At 41.2% G+C, this 23,493-nt stretch overlaps 1 protein-coding gene across 1 annotated transcript in view; it reads right to left on the reverse strand.

Annotated features, from left to right (window-relative positions):
• LOC122787919 (heat shock factor protein 5-like) overlaps positions 1-22,221 on the reverse strand; it is a 683,173-nt gene extending 660,952 nt beyond the window's left edge. Inside the window, exon 1 of the mRNA XM_044054845.1 lies at positions 21,091-22,221. Within this exon, the coding sequence (XP_043910780.1) occupies positions 21,091-21,652 (562 nt within the window). The 5' untranslated portion in view covers positions 21,653-22,221. The remainder of the gene's footprint in view (positions 1-21,090) is intronic.
• Positions 22,222-23,493: the final 1,272 nt, after the last annotated feature.

Genomic DNA, 23,493 nt, shown 5'->3' on the forward strand with positions numbered 1-23,493 from the left:
GGGATTCATGGCACTTGTTACAGTTATTGTGTAACTATAATAATATAGATACACCTTTTGTTTTTACATCCCTTGATGTAAGATCTTTTTACACAAATATTAACCAGGAGATGGGTTTGGAATATTTTAGAGAATATCTTACCGAATTTACTACTTTTGGAAATGACAAAATCAATACCTTATGTACATTAATGGAAACTGTACTTGGCAATAATTTTTTCAAGTTTGGCAGGCAAATCTTTCAACAAATTTCTGGAGTGGCTATGGGGTCCCGTGTACCTCCACCATTTGCAAATATAGTGATGGCTATGTGGGAAACAAGATTTCTTATGAGCCATCCATTAGCATGTAACATTTTGTTGTATACACGTTACACTGACAATTTATTTTTCTCTATGGAGGATGATTTTGAACTTTTTTTACGGCTTGTTGGTGACCTTAATAAGACCCCCAAGTTTTTGCATTTCACAGTTGGAGGTTTTGGTACCAACATTATTTTTTTGGACATAAATTTGCAGTTCACTACTACTATGTCTAGATGTTTTAGTCAGATCTACAGAAAATCCACATTTGTGAACCAATAACTTCACAAAGATAGTTTACATCCACAACACATGAAAAGGGGTGTAGTTAAGGGGCAGTTAATTAGATTTAGTAGGCTGACTAGTGATGATTCGGATTTTGCAACAGAAGTGGACAGGCTACTGTATTTCTTTGTAGAGAGAGGTTACAATCTTTATTGGTTAAAAAGGATGGTTCTTGAAGTTGCTGAGTTGAGAAAAGGCACAGCTTGTCCCATTTTAAAGGGTGTAGTTAACCATGTATTCATCTCTAAAAATGTTTCCGAACATTACCAGTTGGTTTATCTATTCCAATGAGTAATGGTATGGAATTATCAAGAAGATCATTTGTGATAATTGGAAAATTGTGATGGGTTATCCTGATTTGGTCAAGGTATTGGGAGATGGACCTAAATTCGCCTACAAGAAAGTTGTGAACATCAACACCATTTTGGAAAGCAATAAAATATTGTATACTGCCCCTAACAATAGTTCCTTTGGTACCTTTAGCTGTGGTCATTGCAAACAATGTAGGTTTATAGCAAATTCTAGTTCCATAGTGCTTGGTGAAGCTAATAAGATCTTATGGGCCGCAGATCATTACACCTATATGTCTAATTTTGTGGTTTATATTGCCAAGTGCAATTCTTGTACAAGCTTTTATGTTGGCAAAACAATCAGGATTTTAGCTAGAAGAATTTATGAGCACATACTAGCTGTGAAAAATAAAGATCAAAATAATGTTTTGGCCAGACATGCTTTAGTATGTAAAAACTTCAAAAAGTACACTTTTCTTGTGGTAGAAAAAGTTAAATCAGAAGTTTTTTCAGGTGATTCCAAAAGTTTATTAGAATGTAAAGAAAGCAAATGGCAGATTGCCTTGATGGCAGACAATAGTCCTGGACTTAAAACTATCAATATTAAATGTTTTTAGCAATGCAGAGATTATAATACTGTTGTTTAGTCTTTAGTTTATAATTTTTTTAAGTTCCTATTTAATTTACATGTTTTTAAAGTGTGTTTACTGCTTTAAAAATAGAAGGCATTCCCTTTACTGAACTGATTTATTTAATTATTTCTTTTAATGATTGGTTAGGATTTGATTGGAAGTAATTTAAATGGGTGGTAGTTCTTTCTGTGAATTTATTCTGAAGAAGTTTGTGTGTTGGAAGAATAAAGAGTGAACAGAAGTGCTAAATATCACAGTATTTGGCTCCAGTTTCCTTTTTTTGTGCCTATTCCAATTTTTCAGTTATTTCCACAGTCTTAAGGGCCATGCCCAACAATGTACGAAAGTAGCTGTAGATATAATAACCTATACTCAACCGGAAAATATAGTAAATCTGCTGGTCAACAAACTCAGCTCAAATTTTCCCTCTCATCACCCCCATTTCTCCTCCAAGAAATACCCTCCACCAGTCCAACACCAGTTATCACCAAAGAACAGGTTCCCATTGCACTCTGTAAAGCTAAAAACATGGCTTCAATGGGGTCTGACAATACACCAGATTGCCTCTTAAACAGCTTAAATCAGGACTTATCAGGCCCATTAGGATCTCTATGTAGCCACAACCTCTGGGCTGGCTTTGACCTAATAGAGTGGAGGACAGCAACATCATCCCTCTGCATAAAGGGGGACCATATACTCACCTGGAAAATTAGACCCATAAGTTTGACCAGTCTTATATGTAAGGCCATGGAAAGAACAATCATGGACCTGATAAGTAATGACATGACATAGGAAACTAACACTGGACCCAATCCAATCTGGCTTTGTTGAAGGCAGGTCATGCCTACTGGATCTGATGGATTTACTTAAGAAAGTCACTAAAGCCGTGGATGAGGATAAAACACTGCATAACTCTTACCTCGAACTGGCCAAGGCATTTGACACAATTTCCCACTCAGGTATTATAAATAAACTAATAAAAACTGTGCATAAATCGCTATGTCACCAGATGGATAACCAACTGGCTCATTGACAGGACACGTGGTTCAAGTGGGTGAATCCAGATGCAGAAGGAGGCCAAGTTACTAGTGGTGTGCCACAGGGCTCAGTCCACTTCGGAATATACTTCTCTGAAGAAGTCAAGGCTAAAGTGGAAGGCCTCCGGGTGACAAAGTTAACTGATGACTGCAAGCTGGCAGCAATCACTGAATCCCCCAGTGATGGGAGATATCCTTCTGGAGAATCTAGCTCAGACAAAAGACTGAAGCCAGAACCATGGCCTTAAATTGCAAAAAAAAAATGCATCATCATCTCCTTTGGGAAATCAAATGGCATCATCAATAGCACACCCCTAAGAGTAAACTCAGAAGTGAGAAACAAATCCCCCAGTGATGGGAGATATCCCTCTGGAGAATCTAGCTCAGACAAAAGATTGAAGCCAGAACCATGGCCTTAAATTGCAAAAAAAAAAATGCATCATCATCTCCTTTGGGAAATCAAATGGCATCATCAATAGCACACCCCTAAGAGTAAACTCAGAAGTGAGAAATGAAAGTACAGTAAACTCTCAGTTAACCGGAACTCAAGCAACCAGAAAAAAAAAAAGAATCGAAGAAATTAAAAGCACTACACCCTCACACACTCCCCTTGAGTACCTTGTTCCACATTGGCCCTTTTTTTTTCAATTATAAAGGAATTCCCAATACTATTCTAGCATGTCCAAAGGTCAGTTGTCAATCTCCTCTCCGGTCCAGCTGGTGAATCTGGGAATCTTGAGGCAATGTTACAACTGCCTCATGTACACAGACAACCCTCTCCTCCTCCCAAAAAATTCCAACACATGTGAGAGATGCAACCATATAGCCAAACTGGAGGCTAAGCTCTCTCAACTCAGTACTGGCGTAACCAGTCAGGAGGAGAAGAAAACCACACTCACTACAATTCCAGTCTCACATAGACCTACCACGACAGCAAACCAAACATATAAACACACAAAAACATACTCGGAGGCTCTAAATAAAAATCTGCTTAAGCAGCAGAGACCTCCAAAGCAGACACCCAAGCAACCGCTACCCCAAAACAAAACACATGCAACACATAGCTCACAAAGCCAGTGTGCAGAACAGTCACAGCCCTTAAGGCTAAACAAAACACCTGATACACTTGTAATAGGTGACTCTATCGTCAGGCACACTGACGTCCCGCTCACCAGGCTGAACAAGAAGGTCACGGTGAGCTGCCTGCAGGTCGCTAGGATCCGCCACATAACGCAAGCACTCAGGTCACTCCAAGGTAAGTGCAAATATGACTCAGTCATTGTCCATGCTGGTGTGAATGACATGAGATGTACCTCCCTGGACTACATGAAAAGAGACATAGAGGAGCTCTCTGAGCATGTAGCCCAGGCTGGTATGACCCTGACCTTGAGTACCATCTTACCCTCACCAAGAATGATGCCACAATATGAAGACAAGATGATCAATTTCAACAACTGGCTTAAGTATTGATGTCATTCAAAGGGGATCCAATGCCTGTCAGCCTGGGATGACATGCTCGACAAGCCACGATGCTCCGCTAGGGACGGCTTGCACCTGTCACCCCTGGGCTTTCGGATATTGGCAAAGGCTCTTGCTACCCCCATAGTGCCTTTTTTAGGCAAGGCTCAAAAGAAAACCCACCTCCATAGGTATCACAAGGGATAAGAAACTAAGAGTAATGCTACTCAACGCCAGAAGTCTAAACCTCAAGATGCACGCACTCGAAACTCTCCTTAGCATGGAGAACATCGATATCTGTGCAGTAACAGAAACCTGGTTCAAGGCTCCCGAGAGCACCCCAGCACTACCAGGTTATACCTCATACCATGCTTTTCGGCCCCAAAACTTGGACTGAACCACAAAAGGAGGGGGGAGTATCAATATTCGTCAAAGATACCCACACCTCCAGGTTGGTGGCACAGCACGAAGCATCAGAGACTATCCATGTGCAACTAACAGTGGGTAAAACTGCCTTCCAGTTTATAGCCTGCTACAGACCACCCTCCCAAACCCAGGAACCCCACTCGGCCTTCCTGAGAACACTGGAAAAATATGAATGTCTCTCCAAACACCATTATATTGGGCGACTTCAACTACCCAAACATAGACTGGGAGCATTACTCTAGCTCCAACACCCTAGCCCAAAGGTTCCTAGAATTTATAAACTCAAATGCTATGGAACAACTTGTTACCACTCCCATAAGAGGGGAAAACATACTGGACCTGATCATCACCAACATGGGGACTATATGCTCCAGACCAGAAGTGTATCCCTCACTGGTAAGATCACACCATAAACTAATCTCACTGGATATTCACATCCCGACCCCACCTCCTGCCCAGAAAACCACAGTGAAAAACTTCTCTAAAGCAAATTTCACACTCCTCAAAACCGAGATGGAATCCTTCAAAGCCCCCGGGCCTGTGGAAAATACGGCCCAGACCGCAGAATCCTTTATAAATGCATTCTATGAACACCTTCAGGAATGCATGGATCATGCAACAAATAAAACCAAGACCCAATCCTCCAAAGGCAGACGTCCTGTCTGGTGGACCCCAGCCATAAACAAACTATACAATAGAAGGAGGAAGCTACTACATGATAGAGCAAAATCCCAAAAAGGGAAGGCATCTCTGATCAGTATTAGCAAAAAACTACGGGCACTCATAAAATCGTCTAAGCTAGACGTGTCCAACCTGCGGCCCTCAGAGCTTTTCCATGTGGCCCTCAACCTCTAATTGCAACATCAATGTACGCATGCCCCAAAACACTTTTTTTGTTTTGTGTTTTTCGCTCCCGTGACCTGTAACGCTAATGTCCATGTGCGCATGGCCAAAGCACCCTTCTAGTTTTGTTTTTGAGCCAAAAAAGGGTCAGTGTGTTTACGCCATTATTTTGCGCCGAACAATCAGTGTGTGTGTGTGTGTGTGTGTGTGTGTGTGTGTGTGTGTGTGTGTGTGTGTGTGTGTGTATATGTGTGTGTGTGTTTGTTCTCGCTGAAGAGGGACTCATGTATGGGTTTGCCTCTGTTGCCTTTGAAAGGGACAGCAATTACCTATGTTAATAGGTAAGTACGGAGTGAGTGAGTGCATGCCTGAAAGCAGAATTGTGTGCGTGAAAGTAGAACAAGAATGTGTGTGTGTGTATGTGTGTACCTGTGTGCATGACAGAGAGAGACGCATGCACAAAGAGGCTAACAATGATTAGTCTACCTACTGAACACAAACAAGTTAGCTCACAAATATATCATACATTGAGTACACTTTCATTAAATTGCGGCTTTCCTGACAGGGAGAGTGTTGTATTGAACATGAACTCATACCTCTTAACTGTATGGATTTTCAAAGAATGTCTGGATTTTTGCCTCATCTTCCAATTTGTGTCTTTTGCTTAGGAAACAAAATTAGTCATCCAAGGTAATGCAGTTCCAGGTAGTAAAAATGAGACAGAAGCCTAGGGTTAATGGGTCAGTAGTGGACTGAATATGTGGGACTGTAGCATATAAAGTTGTATTGTTTTTTCAGACAAACAAAAAAGCACCTAGTACTGTTTTTTCATTGGTGGGTTCTAAGCAGTGGTAGACTGGACAACAGTAAGCATAGCTTTGGCAGATCATCAATACTGGCAAATCAAGTGGGCACAATGTCATTTTTTAAATGTTGGAGATTTTAGTGTGTATGTGTGTGCTTATGTGTTGGGAGTGCTGCAACAGTAGATGATCATTAAAGACAGAGGCTTATGGACTGTGGAGAATATGTTTCTTTGTTTCAAAACCTAATACTTGGGTACGCATGCCAGAATGAGATTTTTTAAGACATAGCTTCCTGCCATTTACAGTGGATGGATATTTACATTTAATGGACAATGTATTAGTGTGGGCCTGTGGGGTTCTGAAGGATGCCAAATGTACCACTGCCAATGTCTTGTAAAGTGACCTGAAAATGGATATTGGGATGTTACTGAAAAAATATAGTAAGTGGGCTTAGAAATATAGTTTAATTAAACAAAGTGTACTTTCAATTTACAGGCCATAATTTAATTTATTTCAGGTAGTCCAGATACTGGTAGATTGTATACCATTAGACTTAATTAGGGAGAGCTGTCATTCTGGGGAAACAAGCAGCTCTAGTTTCAGTGAAAGCTCTGTGGTTGCTTGCAGGTAGGAAGTTGCAGGATGTTGATGCAATGTGTTTTGTTTATTATTTTTAATGCATTGGTCATTTCAAAGCATGGTTTTCTTTGATGCAAAAGAAGGCAGGACTGAATGAGCCATATAGTGTTTAACTGATAATATTGGGATAGAAAGATTATAAGTGATGTATAATGGTTTGCAGCTACAGTTGTTTCAATGGTGTCTGTGATGCATAACTATTTTTGGGCCTGTGTTCTCCTTTTATTTTTCGCTTTGTCCAGATTTCTTGCTCTAAAGTTGAGAGGTACGGTTCCATACTAAATCAGAAGTTGTATTTACCTTGTAAGACTTTTCGGCATAATTATGAAAAACAGAGCCTTTTTAATATCTCTGCTTATTTCCAATATAAACTGCCATGTAACCTTGCAAATAACCTTCTTATTAAGCTACTTTACGTCTTTTGGAATTGACAGGTATGATTCATCTGTTCAGACATAAGTACAGAGTGCTAATGTGACTTTGATTTCTTGCAGCAGTCTGTGGTTTACATAATCACAATAACTTTTCTGTGTTTCTGGGTGTGTAATCAATTTAACAGTTTTAAAGATGTTTTCCAAAAATAAATAAATATATAATAAATAAATAATCCTCTCTACACTTTGAGCTATTGACAAAGTCTGGGAATTTGTTTTTTTCAAAAGCGAAGGTCAGCATTACAGCTCAATAAACTGTCAGTCTGTGAGTAACTTCTTCACAAATTAAAATGTCTGAATGTCAAATGGCTTTAGATTGGAGGGAAGTTTATTTTTATTTATTTTATTTTACATTTGTTTACCGGGAAAGTCCGACTGGACACAGGTCCATTTTCAGCGGAGGCCCGGGTAGAAAAGCTCCAAAAATAACACAAAACAATATAATACAATACATGAGAGAGAGAGACAGCAAATTATGGATGTAGTACTCATACAATATGGCAGATTACACCTCGTAACAGTGAGAATCATTGAGGTACAGAATAAACTTAAAAACATTTTTTTACAGTTATAATTACAGCAAGGCAAATATCAATGAGTAAAGTTTTTAGGAGAAAGCTGTTTGTACATAGCTGAAGCTCTGAAACAATCTTTTGGTATGGATTAACCTGGGGATTGACACAAGTTATACGTTTACACCAGTATGTAGCATTATAGTTTATGGTTTTCTTATTGATTTACTTTTTGCCGAGCAGTTGTTTGTTGATCTATTGATGGTCTTTTGGTGGTGGGAAATTACATGGACGAATCCATCTCGATTATGATTTTTTTTTCCAGATATTTTGACTTCCAGACAATTTCATTCAGTGAGTGGGTGTCATGTGATTACTGAGGCTGCCTATTTTACAAGTAGGGCCTTTGTTTGTGTGTGTAAGAGAGAGAGATTTAATATGTATACTGAATATAATTTTGCAAATGGAATTCTTAGTTAAACATGCCCCTCTTCTTGGGCAACTAGACTTGAGTAACCAATATTAGATCTTAGCCGTTCAGCTGGGAAAGGTTAGTATGTGTATTTTCCATCTGGTTTGATGAAGGCTATGCTACTTACCCAAGGACTGCATTCATGGCTATCCATCCAGCCATTGTGTTGCTGAACTACATTGTTTGATAATGAGAGGAGCTTTTTACAGAAGTTGAAGGTTTTTGTGTCAAGAACCTGTCCATAAAAAGTGGCTTGTTTATGTTGCAGTGAAGGCTGTGGTCTTTGTAGTGAGTGTTTTAAGTATAACCAGTATTTCTGAGGTAGAGGAAGTCTCTTAAGGCAGGATCTTTCTTAGCCTGGTAAGCAAGCCAATGATGAAATTTATAGGGGCCAGTGAGAGACGGAGGAAAGCAAGAAGCTTTTTAGTCTGTTTGGATAACTAAGTGAACTTAGTCCTTTGACCTTTTTTGTCGGAAATGGTTGTAGTCTTTCTTTTGGCAGGGAGTTTTGCTGAGGCACATGCCAAAAGGGGCATTGCACTCAATAATAGCTCTTGTAAAGGAAGAATACAGGGATATTATGACCTCCTTGTCCCTAGATGAGATACCCTTACTAATGAAGTGGGCCATGTAAAAAGCTTTCCTTACAACAGAGACAACGTGGTAATCAAAAGTCAGGTTTCTATCAACCTGGGTGCCCAAGTACCATACAACTTATTGCATGCTTACAACATTATTATTAATGTGATAATTTGTGGGGACATCACTCTCCTCAAAGGGGATGATGATGCATTTTTTGGCATTTAGCTTGAGGCCATATTTCTGGCACCAGTTATTTGTTTGGGTGAGACCCTCTTACAGCTTATTCAGAATTATTTTATTATGTCAGTAATATGAATTCTTTACTTTATTGCAAATTTGTTGGGTTATTTTTGTGGATTATAGTATTGTAGAACTGCTGATGTTGACATTTTACGTAGTTGGACCGCTGGAATGGTTTTCCCAGTGAGAAATGCTAGTGCTGTAGTGAATATCTGTTTATTTGTAAAAAAAAAAAAAAAAAAAAAAAATATATATATATAAAGATATATATCTATATATATATATATATATATATATATATATAGATATAGATATATATATATAGATATATTAACTAAGATGCTAGCGTTAACTGTTAGATTAGAGAATTAGAATTAGAATGAGAATTAGAATTTTAAGGCAAATATTAGGCATTTATTACATTTATTCATTGTTCAAATGCACCTACAGTACAGCCAGGAGGTCGACTGTGGTCTTCCGGAGCAGCGAAAGAGTTAACTATATGATATATTTTATATGTGGCCCCAAAACCATTTCTGTTCACTCAATGCGGCCCCAGCAAGCCAAAAGGTTGGACACCCCTGGTCTAAGGCCAGCTTCGAGAGAAAAATTGCACAGGACACTAAGGATAATCACAAGGCTTTCTTTAGTTATGTTAGGAACCTGGGTGGGAATTCCCAGATATGCTCAGAATTAGTCTAAAATGACAAAAAATACACCAAACCCACAGACACTGCCAATATCCTAGCTGACAGGTTCAGCGCAAACTACCCCCCCCCACCAAAAGGGCAAATATCTATCCCAGCAGAGCGCTGCCCCCCCTGACATCTCAGATGCTCACGTAAGAGCCGCCCTCTCCAAAGCAAAAAATACAGCATCAATGGTACCAGACGGTGTCCCAGGCTGCATCCTACATGAACCCCAAGAAGAGCTAAACCCAAACATAAAACTACTGTTCAATCTCAGCCTTACTACAGGATATGTACCCAAAGAGTGGCGTACAGCAACAGTGGTCCATCTCCACAAAGGTGGTGCCTCAACGGATCCTGGAAACTATCGCCCCATAAGCCTGACTAGCTTGGTCTGCAAAGCTATGGAAAGGATCATCATGGACCTCACAAATAAAGATATTGGGGACCTACAGACACTGGATCCTACCCAGTTCAGCTTTGTTAAGGGCAGATCCGGCCTCTTAAACCTGGTCAATTTCTTTGAAACAGTCACCAAGGCCATTTACAAGGGGAAGGTGGTCCACACAGCCTACCTGGACCTCGCAAAAGTCTTCGATACAATACCCCACTCGGGCATTATAGATAAGCTCACCAGCTTAAATATAAACCCCTATGTCACTAGATGGGTTGCAAACTGGCTCAAGGACAGAACCCACATGGTTAGAATTGCTGGAGCCATGTCAGACTTCAACCAGTTACAAGTGGCGTCCCACAAGGCTCAGTCCTGGGACCTCTCTTGTTCGGTATATATTTCTCGGAGGTACAGGCCAACACGGAAGGACTATGGCTGACAAAGTTCGCAGATGACTGCAAACTGGGCACCATAATCGACTCTCCAGCCGACACAAGCATCCTCCAAAAGGGCCTCATAGAAACAGACAACTGGTGCCAGAGCCATGGCCTCAAGCTAAATGCCAAAAAGTGTAAAGTCATCCCCTTTGGCAAGTGCCCACAAATTACCACATAGGTGGTAATCCATTAAGTACAGAAGAAGTAATTAGGGACCTGGGGACCCAAGTTGATAGCAATCTCTCATTTGACAACCATGTGGCCACAGTGGTTAGAAAAACATTTTATATAGCCCACCTAATCATGAAGGGATTCTGAAAAAAACAAAAAAATTCTTGCTTTTTTCCTACTTTTCTGACATTTAAAAAAGTTCAGTTACAGGCTTGCTGTTCTTGAACTGTTTGTAGGTTTGTGAGGCCATTTTTTGCTTGGGCTAAAGGGAAGTCTCTCTGTTGATCAGTGGCAGTGAAAAACATTGAGCAGCCTGCCTGCCCCTGTGGGAGTGGTTACTGACTTGAAACTGTAGTTTTACTGGCCATTTTGGGTCAATTCCAAAACTCCTTCATCTTCCTCTCTTAAAACCCTCTTTTGCGCGGTTTTGCACGTTTTTGCGCATAGCACAACAGCGGGCAGTGCCGCCTAATTGGGTTTAAACTATTCCTGGCTCCACAAAGTCTGCTCTTCACTTTTTCCCTTAGAACTGCTCTCTCTCTCAATTTAACACCATATTCTCATTCTAAGGCCCTTCACTGGTCCAATTAAGTAATCCTACAAGTTAGCACTATTAAACCATAAGCACTACTTACTCTTATACTCTCTACGATTACCCTGTCCTCTGTTGGTCCGTCTTAAATTCAGTTTCCCTATATTACTCTAGCATGTCCAAAGGTCAGTCAATGGTTTCCTCTCCAGTCCAGCTCGTGAATCTGGGAATTTTGAGGCAATGTTACAACTGTCTCATGTACACGGACAACCCTCTCCTCCTCCAAACAGGTTCAAATATATGTGAGAGATGCAACTATTTAGCCAAACTGGAGGCTGAGCTCTCTCATCTCAAAACTGATGTAACCAGTCAGGAGGAGAAGGTAACCTCACACAACACAATTCCAGTATCATATAGTCCCACCACATCAGCGAACAAAACACATAAATACACAAAAACATACTCGGAGGCTCTAAATAAAAATCTACCTAAGCAACAGAGACCTCCAAAGCAGACATCCAAGTAAACGCTACCTCAAAACAAAACACGCACAACACATAACCCACAAAGTCAGTGTGCCAAGCAGCCACAGCCCTTAAGGCTGAATAACACACCTGATACTCTTGTAATAGGTGACTCTATTGTCAGACACACTGACGTCCCGCTCACCAAGCTGAATAAAGAGATGGTCACGGTGAGCTGCCTGTCGGGTGCTAGGATCCGCCACATAACGCAAGCACTCAGGTCACTCCAAAGCAAATACAAATATGACTCAGTCATTGTACATGCTGGTGTGAATGACCTGAGACGTACCTCCCTGGACTACATGAAAAGAGACATAGAGGAGCTCTCTGATCATGTAGCCCAGGCTGGTATGACCCTGACCTTGAGCAGCATCTTACCCTCACCTAGAATTATGCCACAGTACAAAGACAAAATGATCGATTTTAACAATTGACTCAAATTTTGGTGTCATTCAATCTGCCAGCCTGGGATGACATGCTCGACAAGCCACGTTGTTTCGCTAGGGACGGCTTGCACCTGTCACCACTGGGCTTTCGGATATTGGCAAAGGCTCTTGCCACCCCCATAGTGCCTTTTTTAGCCAAGGCTCAAAAGTCAAACCCACCCCCATAGACAGCACAAGGAACAAGAAACTAAGGGTAATGCTGCTAAACGCCAGAAGTCTTAACCTCAAGATGCACGCACTCGAAGCTCTCCTCAGTATGGAGAACATCGATATCTGTGCAGTGACAGAAACCTGGTTCAAGGCTCCAGAGAGCACCCCAGCACTACCAGGCTATACCTCATATCATGCTTTCGGCCCCAAAACCGGACCGAACCACAAAAGGAGGGGGAGTTTCCATATTTATCAAGGATATCCACACCTCCAGGTTAGTGGCATTGCACGAAGTATCGGAGACCATCCATGTGCAACTAACAGTGGGCAAGACTGCTTTTCAGTTTATAGCATCCTACAGACCACTCTCTCAAAGTCAGGAATCCCACTCGGCTTTCCTGAAAACATTGGAGAACATGAAGATCTCTCCGAACACCATTATACTGGGCAACTTCAACTACCCAAACATTGACTGGGAGCACTACTCAAGCCCCAGCAGCTTAGCCCAAAGGTTCCTGGAAATTATAAACTCAAATGCTATGGAACAACTAGTCACGACTCCCACAAGAGGGGACAACATACTAGACCTGATCATTACCAATATGGGGACTCTATGCTCCACACCAGAAGTATATCCCTCAATGGTAAGATCAGACCATAAATTAATTTCACTGGATGTCTACATCCCGACCCCACTCCCAGCCCAGAAAACCACAGTGAAAAACTTCTCAAAAGTGAACTTCTCACTTCTCAAAACCGAAGTGGAATCCTTCAAGGCCCCAGGGCCAGTGGAAACTACGGCCCAAACTGCAGAATCCTATATAAACGCATTCTACGGACATCTCCAGGAATGCATGGATCATGCTATCCCAAACAAAACCAAGACCCAATCATCCAAAGGCAGGCGTCCAGTCTGGTGGACCCCTGCCATAAATAAACTGTACAACAGAAGGAGGAAACTACTACATGATAGAGCAAAATCCCTAATAGGGAAGGCATCTCTGATCAGTACTAGCAAAAAATTACGATCCCTCATAAAATCCTCCAAGGCCAGCTTTGAGAGAAAAATTGCACTGGACACCAAAGACAATCATAAGGCTTTTTCAGTTATGTTAGAAACCTGGGATGCAACTCCCAGACTTGTTCTGAATTGATTCTAAACGACAAAAAATACACTGAACCCACAGACATCGCCAATATCCTGGCAGACAGGTTCAGTGCAAACTTCTCCACCCCCAAAGAGCAAGTATCTATCCCGGCAGAGGGCTGCCTCCCAAACATCTCAGATGCTCAGGTGAAGGCTGCCCTCTCCAAAGCAAAAACACTGCTTCCATGGGACCAGATGGCATCCCAGGTTGCGTCCTACATGAACTCCAAGAGGAACTAATCCCTCAAATAAAACAGCTATACAATCTCAGCCTCACTACAGGATATGTGCCCACAGAATGGCGTACAGCAACAGTGGTCCCACTCCACAAAGGTGGAGCCTCTACGGACCCTGGAAACTATCGCCCCATAAGCCTGACTAGCTTAGTCTGCAAGGCTATGGAGAGGATCATCATGGAGCTCATAAACAAAGACATTGGGGACCTACAGACACTAGATCCTACCCATTTCGGCTTTGTCAAGGGCAGATCCTGCCTTTTGAACCTGGTTGACTTCTTCGAAACAGTCACCAAAGCCATAGATGAAGGGAAGGTAGTCCACACAGCCTATCTGGACCCTGCAAAGGCATTTGACACAATACCCCACTCGGGCATCATAGATAAGCTATCCAGCTTAAATATAAACCCCTATGTCACAAGATGGGTCGCAAACTGGCTCAAAGACAGAACCCACAGAGTGAGAGTTGCTGGAGCCATGTCCGACTCGAAACCGGTCACAAGTGGCATCCCACAGGGTTCTGTCCTGGGACCACTCTTGTTCGGTATATACTTTTCCGAGGTACAGGCAAACGTGGGAGGACTACGGCTCACCAAGTTCACAGATGACTGCAAACTGGGCGCCATAATCAACTCTCCAGCTGACACAAACATCCTTCAAAAAGGTCTCACAGAGACAGATAACTGGTGCCAGTGCCATGGTTTAAAGCGAAATGCCAAAAAATGTATAGTCATACCCTTTGGCAAAAACAATGTGCCCACAAATTACCACATAGGCAGAAACCCATTAAGTACAGAGAAAGTTATTAGGGACCTGGGGACCCAAGTTGATAGCAATCTCTCCTCTGAAAACCACATTGCCAAAGTGGTTAGAAAGACCTTCTACATAGCCCACCTCATCACGAAGGGTTTCACATCTAGATCAAGAGAGGTAATCGTGCCCCTTTATTCATCCCTCATCAGGCCCATCATAGAATACAATGCCCCTTTTGGGATGTACCTTACCCGACACCTGCAGCAATTAGAAAGACCCCAAAAGTATCTCACCAAGAGGATCAAGGGTCTCAAACAGATGCCATATGCTGCTCGGTTAAAAAAACTCCAACTCTACTCAGTTGCATACCGCGTACTTCGAGGCAATCTATGCCTGACATACAAAGCTATGTCAAATCCAGAATTAATGGACATGCTTCACCTCAGTAAATCTAAATCCCTTAGAGCCACACGCTCGAGGGACTTGAACCTCAGCACAGAAATAAAGAGAACTTGCTGGAGGGACAGGTTCATAACCCAGAGGCTCCCTTCGCTCTGGAATAGAATTCCAGTTCATGTGAGGCAGAGCACCTCACTGAATCTCTTCAAGAAGAATCTCGATAGGTGGATGGGGGATCGTAGGTTTGTCCCAGGGATTACTCCCGTGTCACTATTAGACAGAGGCACAGTAAACTAAACCTTAAAAAGGGCACAGTATACTCAAATCAAGGGGTGGCGTAAGCCATACAGAATCGGGCTAGGCTTATAATTGCCCCAGGGCAGATAGCCTAGTATGAACCTATGAACATCTAGATCAGGGGAGGTCATTGTGCCTCTTTACTCATCCCTCATCAGGCCCATAATTGAGTACAATGCCCCTTTTGGGGATGTACCTTACCAGACACCTGCAGCAACTGGAAAGACCCCAAAAGTACCTCACCAAGAGGATCAAAGGGCTCAAACAGATGCCATATGCTGCCCGGTTAAAGAAACTCCAGCTCTACTCAGTGGCATACCACCTGCTCAGAGGCGATCTGTGCCTGACGTATAAAGCCATGTCCAACCCGAATTAATGGACATGCTGCACCTCAGAAAATCCAAATCCCATCAAGCTACGCGCTCGAGAGACTTGAACCTCAGCACTGAAATAAATAGGACATGCTGGAGGGACAGATTCATAACCTAGAGGCTCCCTTCACTCTGGAATAAAATCCCAGTCCAGGTTAGGCAGAGTCCCTCATTGACTCTCTTCAAGAGGAATCTTGATGAGTGGATGGGAGATCGTAGGTTTACCCCGGGTATCACTTCTGTGTCACTGTTAGACAGAGGCACAGTATACTAACCTCGAAAAAGGGCATAGCAAAATTAATTTAAAATGGGTTGCGAAAGCCAAACACAATCTGGCTAGGCTTATAAATGCCCTAGGGCAGATAGCCTAGTATGAACCTATGAACCTAAGTACAGTACAGTTTTAATGTGCTGCACTTTCTGCCCCTCACCCAGAAACATACCTTATGTTTTTAGCATTTTAGAATTTTAAAAGATAAGAGAGGAATAAATTGCTTCTCTCCCCACCCTAAGAACAAGTCAAACCAAACAAATAGTATAGGGTACAGTATCAGTCATGCCTATTTTTAATAGTAACTCTCAAGCAACCAGAAACTACAGTTATCCGACATCTACCAATCTTCATTGGTGCCAGTTAATTGAGAGTTTACTGTACACAGATAGACAGTAGACTGAACTTTGACCGCCATGTGTTCACAGTGGTGAAGTCGTCGTCCTGTGTGGCACATCTTAAAAGTAATAGCATCCAGATCCAGGGAAATTAAAGCCCCAGTGTACTCAGCCCTCATTAGACCAATAACAGAGTACAATGCGCCATCTGTCATGTTCTTAACTAAGCACTTGCAGCTAGAGCGACCTCAGAGGTTCCTCACAAAGAAAACAGAGGGTGTAAACAACATATCCGATGTGGATAGACTAAAAAACCTATGCCTTTATTCTGTCTTTACCGACTACTAAGGGGTGACCTATGCTTGACCTACAAGGCAGTTACAAATCCAGCCATGATTCGCAAGTCAAACAGCACAAGTGTCACCCAGTCTAGGAATCTAAACTTAGCGGCTCAAACATAACATGCTGAGGAGACAGATATGCATCTCAGAGATTGCCCCTTCTTTGGAACAAGCTTCTTTTTCACATTAAGTAGAGCTTTTCCCTAGCCCTCTTCAAAAGCAGTTTGGATCAACGAATGTGGAATCACAAATTCACACCTGGGGTAGTACCTATATCCCTTATAGATGGGGCAATCTGTAAGATGCTCAATGCATAGGCAAAAAGCCATGCCATCCTCTTACCCTAGGGACCATATATTGGTTAAAATCGGGTTATACTGTATAGGCTTGTAACAGCTCTTAAACAGTTAGCCTAGCAATCTCCTATGAACCACGGCATAGACAAACCTGATAAGGAAACAGACATGGACAAGGTAATGCTTAAAAACAAATGATTAATACAGAATACCCATCAGATGAGTAATAGTAAACAGAAATCCCAGGGAAAGCTTCCTCATAATTATCACGAGATTGTTCTAATGATACTGCAATTTACCCACTTATGAGGCCAGGCTGCAAAAGATTTGCTCTCTTGGTGAATGACTTACTCTAGTGTAAGGCCTGTTTCTAAAGCAGGCTTTACGCCAGACTAATTCACACCAAGAGCAAGTCTTTTAGACTAGGTCCCAAGAAATGCCCCTCTTGGGCAAAGCTTTGTCACAGAATCTTCAAATGATGTCAACAATCCTAAACGAGGGTCTTACACGAACAAATTATTTCTGCCAAAGTCATGTCCTTAAACGCAGTGCAAAAATGTGTATTATCATCCCTTTCAGTAAAAGTGATGTTCCTGCTAACTACCACATAAATAGCAACATCCTAAGTATGCATTAAGAGGTGATAGACCTGGGAACACAGGTTGATGGCAACCTTAACTTTGATCACCATGTCTCCACAGTGGTAAGAAGGGCATTCTATATTGCTCATCTCATAAGTAAGGGCATTGCCTCCAGAAATAAAGAAGGTATAAACTCCCTGTACTCTTTGCTCATCAGGCCAATAACTGAGTGCAATGCCTCTTTTGGTATGTACCTTTCCAAGCACCTGCAGCAATTGGAGAGACCACAAAGGTTCCTCACAAGGAAAATTCAAGGTTTTAAGATGATCAACATAAGACAAATGCTAAAGTCACTGTCAATTTATTCTGTTTCATACAGACTGCTCAGAGGCGATCTTTGTCTTGCATATAAGGCAATCTCTGACCCTGCTTTATTGGAAATGCTGCATATCTGCAAGTCAAATGGTACACGGGTTACTCCTAAAAACCTCAACCTGCTATGTGACATTAACAGAACCTGCTGGAGGGACAGATTTGTCTCCCAGAGATCATCACACCTTTGGAACAGACACCCACTTCATGTCAAAAAGAGCACCTCACTGGCCCTCTTTATATGCAATCTGGATGACTGGATGGTTAACCATAAATTCACCCCGGGAGTTACACGTGTCCCTCTTGGACGGGGCAGTAGGTGCTCCTCTACACATCACTCATCAGATCCATCTTAGCGCCCCATTTAGGATGTACCTTAGAAGACACCTGCAACAGCTGGAAAGACCACAGAAGTACCTCACCAAGAGGATCACTGACCTCAAACAGATGCCCTATGCAACTCGACTGAAGAAACTTCAGCTGTACTCTGTTGCATACCACCTACTCAGAGGTGATCTCTGCCTGACATACAAGGCCATGTCCAACCCAGAATTGATGGACATGCTCCACCTAAAGAAAACTATATCCCCTCGAGCCACACGCTCTAGGGATCTAATCCTCACCACAACAATAAATAGGACATGCTGGAGGGATAGATTCCTGTCCCAGAGACTTCCCATGCTCTGGAACAAGATTGCAATCTACATTAGGCAGAGCTCCTCACTAACACTCTTCAAGAGAAACCTTGACGAGTGGATGGGAAACAGAAAGTCTACCCCGGGGATCACTTCAGTGGCTCTGCTGGACAGAGGCACAGGGAACTAATCTAAGGGCACATCGAAAGCCAACACATTCCGGCTAGGCCTATAAATGCCTTTGGGCAGACAGCCTAGTACCTACCTATGAACCTAATCGTGGAAATAAGGGTAGGACTTGGTTAGGTTTGTAAGAGCCCTAGGGACATTAGCCTAGTAACTTCCTATGAGCCTATGAAAAGGTGACTGTTCACGTTAGGACACACCGGGCTGAGTAGTAGCAAGCCCTGCCTCTGCTGTGACATGGGTGGACTTCATAATGTCAGACCTTTTATTTTTTCAAGTAACAAATACTTGTGCGAATCTCGTGAAGAGGAGATTAAAAAAAAATAGCCTAATGATCATCGGGGGGGGGGCTAATGACCTCTGCAACCCCCCAAAGAACTACAAGACAATTAAATCTACGTAAAGCAGAGGGATGGCAGCCCCTTTGCTAGATGTGCATGACTGTCTTTCACTGACATTGTCAGTAATGTCCAGTAGAGTTCCCATTTCTTATAGTTTAACCTTCTTAAACTTTTTAAAGTTTCAAGAAGCAAAGAATTAGAAAACGATTAAAAAAAAATGTCAGACTTACAGCCCTACTGGAATGTCAATCAAGTCAGTAACATCCATTTGTGCAAGAAGTATGATGGGTGTGTCCTAATATAAACAGTTACCCTTTAAAATATGTGGAGAAAAAGTAAACAATAAAAATATAAATGTATTTCTACAAAAGCAAGCTCTTGAATTCCTCATTTTGTTAAGAAGCACAGTTTTTAGATATAGAGAGTAATGGATGTGCAAACACGCATCAATACTACAGAAAAGGCAAAATACTGAAAATATTGCTTTTGACAGTATCTCTTTTAAAAGGGGTTTTAACTCCCTTAGCTCTTCACTAACCTGAGTTTGGTTGTGTGGAGGCACTAACCCCGTTGTCATACTTCTACTATAACCACTATGTGACTTTGTTTTCACATTACACTACTCCAAGTTTTAGTGTAATTAAAGGGGTTCACTAAATCTGAAAAGAACATTTGCAATTGTTTCTACTCCGTGCAGCACATGAGCTCTCAGCTTTGAGGTCAAAATAAGAAACAGTATTCATGTACTTTGATTCTGTACTGTTCATCCTCCATCCATTTCTTTTTAATACACGCTTATTTTATGGTTGCATGAATTCAAAGCCTATCAAAGCAAGAAAAAGGGGGATGCCAGTGCATTTCTGGACAGTGCCTGCCTGCTTGCACACAATTAAGTACAACTCTGGGCATCACTAATCTACATAACCACATCTTTTTGGTGTGTGAGGAAACAAGCCACTAACAAAAAACCTACACAAAGGGAGTGTGTGAAAACTTTATAAATAAAGCATCCCAGCCTCAAAGTAAACCTGACAGCCAAACTCTGGGCAACAGTGGTTCCCCAGTAGTATTTTGGCAGAGTTGTCAGAACATCGGACCTCTGCTGAAAAAGGGCGCAAGCTCAGTCAGACATTCCCGGTCAACAATATCAAATAAAATAATAAATAAAATTACAGTGATAATAGCTTGATGGCTGCCTTTGCAATAGTCTCATAAGTTCAGTATAATTTTTTCAAGAGCCTTATTTTAAGTGTTCTGCTAAGTATGTTCCTGCTTTTTCAAACTAAATAAATCTTGTTAGATGGTGGAACTCAGAGAGAAAATGGCTTGAATGGTTTTGTAGTGCATAATGGCAACAATTACACACAGAAATCCTAACATTTAAATAAACCTTACTGTTTAGCAATATGTTCTTTGGGAGAATCAATACATACAATGTGTGCTGAAGACTGGAAAGATGTTGATTAAAAGATGGTAGGAGAATGCGGCAAAATGATGAACTAAAACATCTTTATTATCCATACCTCTTAAATGTCTGTGATTTTGCCTTATATTGTTGCCCTCGACTTAGTAAAATACTTAATTTTCCAATAAATCAACTGACAATACAGTGAATTAATAACACAAGTCATTTGAGTTGTTCCAACTTTTTTAAAGTGAATTGGAGTAATACTTAAAATTGTCCCTGATTTTTGTTGGCCTTTGTACCGCCATTATTTTTGGCTTTGTCCAGAATTCTTAAAAAAATAAATTGAGATTTAATTAAGGTACTGAAAAACTAATTAAGGCTCTGAAGTACATCTCCTCCACATTGATTGTTTTACCCAAAAACAAAATGAAATTTTGTTAGTTATGTCATAGTCGTCCTAAAAGTAACTCCAGTGAAACAGTCTGGTGATAATGGAAAAAACTGGCAATGCAGCAACATGTGGTCATTTTGGAGAACAGTAGGCCTTGTGTAATGACAGCATTCAATATTCTGGATCTACACTTACACAAGGTCCAGTGTTCTCCATTATCACCAGTCTAAAACACAAATGCTAGTGGTTGTACCACTGTGCCACTCTTGTTACAGTGTACTTGTTCTTAAATATTGGCTTACTGTTCTTACAAGTTTTTTCATTATACTTACCAAATGTCAAGCACAATAATTACACATTTTAGATATGGAAAATACTAAATCAGTTAAAATTAGTGGAGTACAACAAGGACAGTACTTCCCTTACCTGCAGAGCCCTGCCTCTGGGAATGATAAAGGTGATGATCTCGCTTAGCTGGCTTTTCATTTTTCCCAGCATCTTCCAGTGAGGTACTGAGTAGTTTCTGAAAACGGTTTGTGCGCCTATAGTTGACTTCTCTCCCCTGAGCTAACTTCTCTCTGTTAGCTTTAGTCAGTCTTTTCAAATTGATAAGTAGCTCTGGGTGACCCTTCTTGAAGTACATGTTATGAAAATGATGGCAAACACAGTTCTTGGCACCTGATGGTCCTCCTCTACACAAATTCACATGACCATTCTCACAGCCCTGTGCTACTTTGTTAAAACCATACAAATTTAACTGTCTTACAAAACTTGTGAAATTGCTGGTCTTGAACTGCTCTGTGGGCTCAGAGTATCTGGATCGACAAAGGAGTTCCGACTGAAAGAGCTTTTGGTCTATAACTATTCCTAAACCATTAATATCCCACTGAATTGATTGATACTGTGGGTTGGTAACAAGCCTCCAAAGTTTGGCAGGGAAGCTACTAGGGTTGATGGCTGTAGCCAACAATCTACTTTCAAATTCCATATGTTAAGCAGTGTATTTCAGACCACTGCACTTCTTGATCTCCCTCCGCACCTTCCAAGAAATAAAGTTGGCAAACTGCAATGGCGTCAGAAAGTGCTAACACTGAAAAAAACTGATGATATAGCTAGTATTGAATCCCCTGCACTGACACAGTTATGAAATAGATTAAGGAAAAAAAATTAGACAAGCTGCAAATAAGTTAATGAGGGCAGCGATTACCAACTTAATCAAACGTCCTATTTTAAAACTGGCAAAAGAAAAGCAACCTAGTTGATAAACTCTAAAAATATTTTTTACTTAAAGTGGCCAAAATGTTTGCTGAAAGGCAGCCCCTTCCTTTTTGCAAATTATAAGCAATTTGGGATCCTGGTGATTTGAGCTCCGTGTCCAGCTCCCTCCATCACAAAATTGCTCCCTAGTTATCACCACGACGGCCTACTCTGAACCGCCTCGGCAATCTCTTTGGATGGCGTAGTACCGTTACACTGTCTAGATATTCCCGAACTGTTATGTGTTTTTAAATTCTAAAGTTTGTTAATGGTTGGTTAAACAAAACTGAAGCCTCGTGCTTAAGGTCGCTCAATCTGGGGTTAGCAAAAGTACCAGTGTAGTGCGCAAACTCGTCTCGTAAAGCTGCAGGGCGGGAAGCATCGGGTGTGTCGTGTGTTCCTTTAAGTGCTGGGGATCCCCTGGCAGACCATTATCTGGTTATCAGACATATTTTAGAGACAGGGAGAATATGGTAGCCTGTGCACTTGGATCATTAGAAAATGAAAAGAGTAAGTTAAATCATATGAATATACTCTGGCTGGACATCGCTAAATACGATTAATATCCCAAAAGTTGCTGACCATATAATACTTTTTTTGTTCGGTCCCGGGGAGAAAAGCTCCACATTAAAATAAGCTGAGATGTACGCTGATAGTACAATTTTAGTTATCCAGAAGGGCAAATACTTTTATTAGGTGCTCTGCCCGATTTTACAAAAAAAACTACTTTTCAGTGTATGCCTTAGGAATATTTGTTGCGCGGGGTTATCAGGTTTTACCCACAGGCGACCACAGGTACCATGTCTTAACCAGAGGACGATATGGACGACATCCTCAACACTTAAAACATGGTGGTGTGTCCTTTTCTGGATATTGATTGGTCTGTAGGTTACTATTTGTATTATGTTGAGTTTTGCAATGCTAAATTAATGAATTTGATTTAACTTTTTCTGGGTTATCAGCCTAGGATATTGAAGGCTGTTGTGGTATGTTTCAGTAATATTTTATTTATTTAATCTGTACTTTATAACCTGATAGGTGCACCGGCACAATCTTTTTCAGACACAACCCTGGCCACAATAGCTAGTACAGTATGTTGAATTACAGGTGCATTAATAATGAAAAATATTAAAAAAATGATTATACATGTAGCATTACATATAAACATACTGGAACGTAAATGAAAAACAGTATTAGCCAATGTATGAAACAGTTACAGAAAATAAATATGTAGGAAAGCTATGGCATAAAAGAATGAAGAAACGTGGACAATTGTTTAAATTAGGACACACCAGGACGTGTAGCAGCTAGCCCTGTCCCCGGTGTTCTGTGGGTGGACGTTGTAATTATAATTAGTAAATATTAATTTTATCATTATAAATTGTATGTGATATTAAAAATATAGTTGTATTAATGTCCATCCTGACAAACCAGGATGCATAGGAACAAACGCCGCTTCTCGATGTCCTTTGGGTGCACATTGCAACTGTAATTTATAAACATATCATTTTAAGTCGTTCTTAATGAGATGAGAAATTAAAAAAAAACAATAGGCAGCTTAATATCCATGAG

This window comes from Protopterus annectens, chromosome 13.part0 (assembly GCF_019279795.1).
Source record: "Protopterus annectens isolate FY-2018-M chromosome 13.part0, PAN1.0, whole genome shotgun sequence".
Lineage (NCBI taxonomy): Eukaryota > Metazoa > Chordata > Ceratodontiformes > Protopteridae > Protopterus > Protopterus annectens.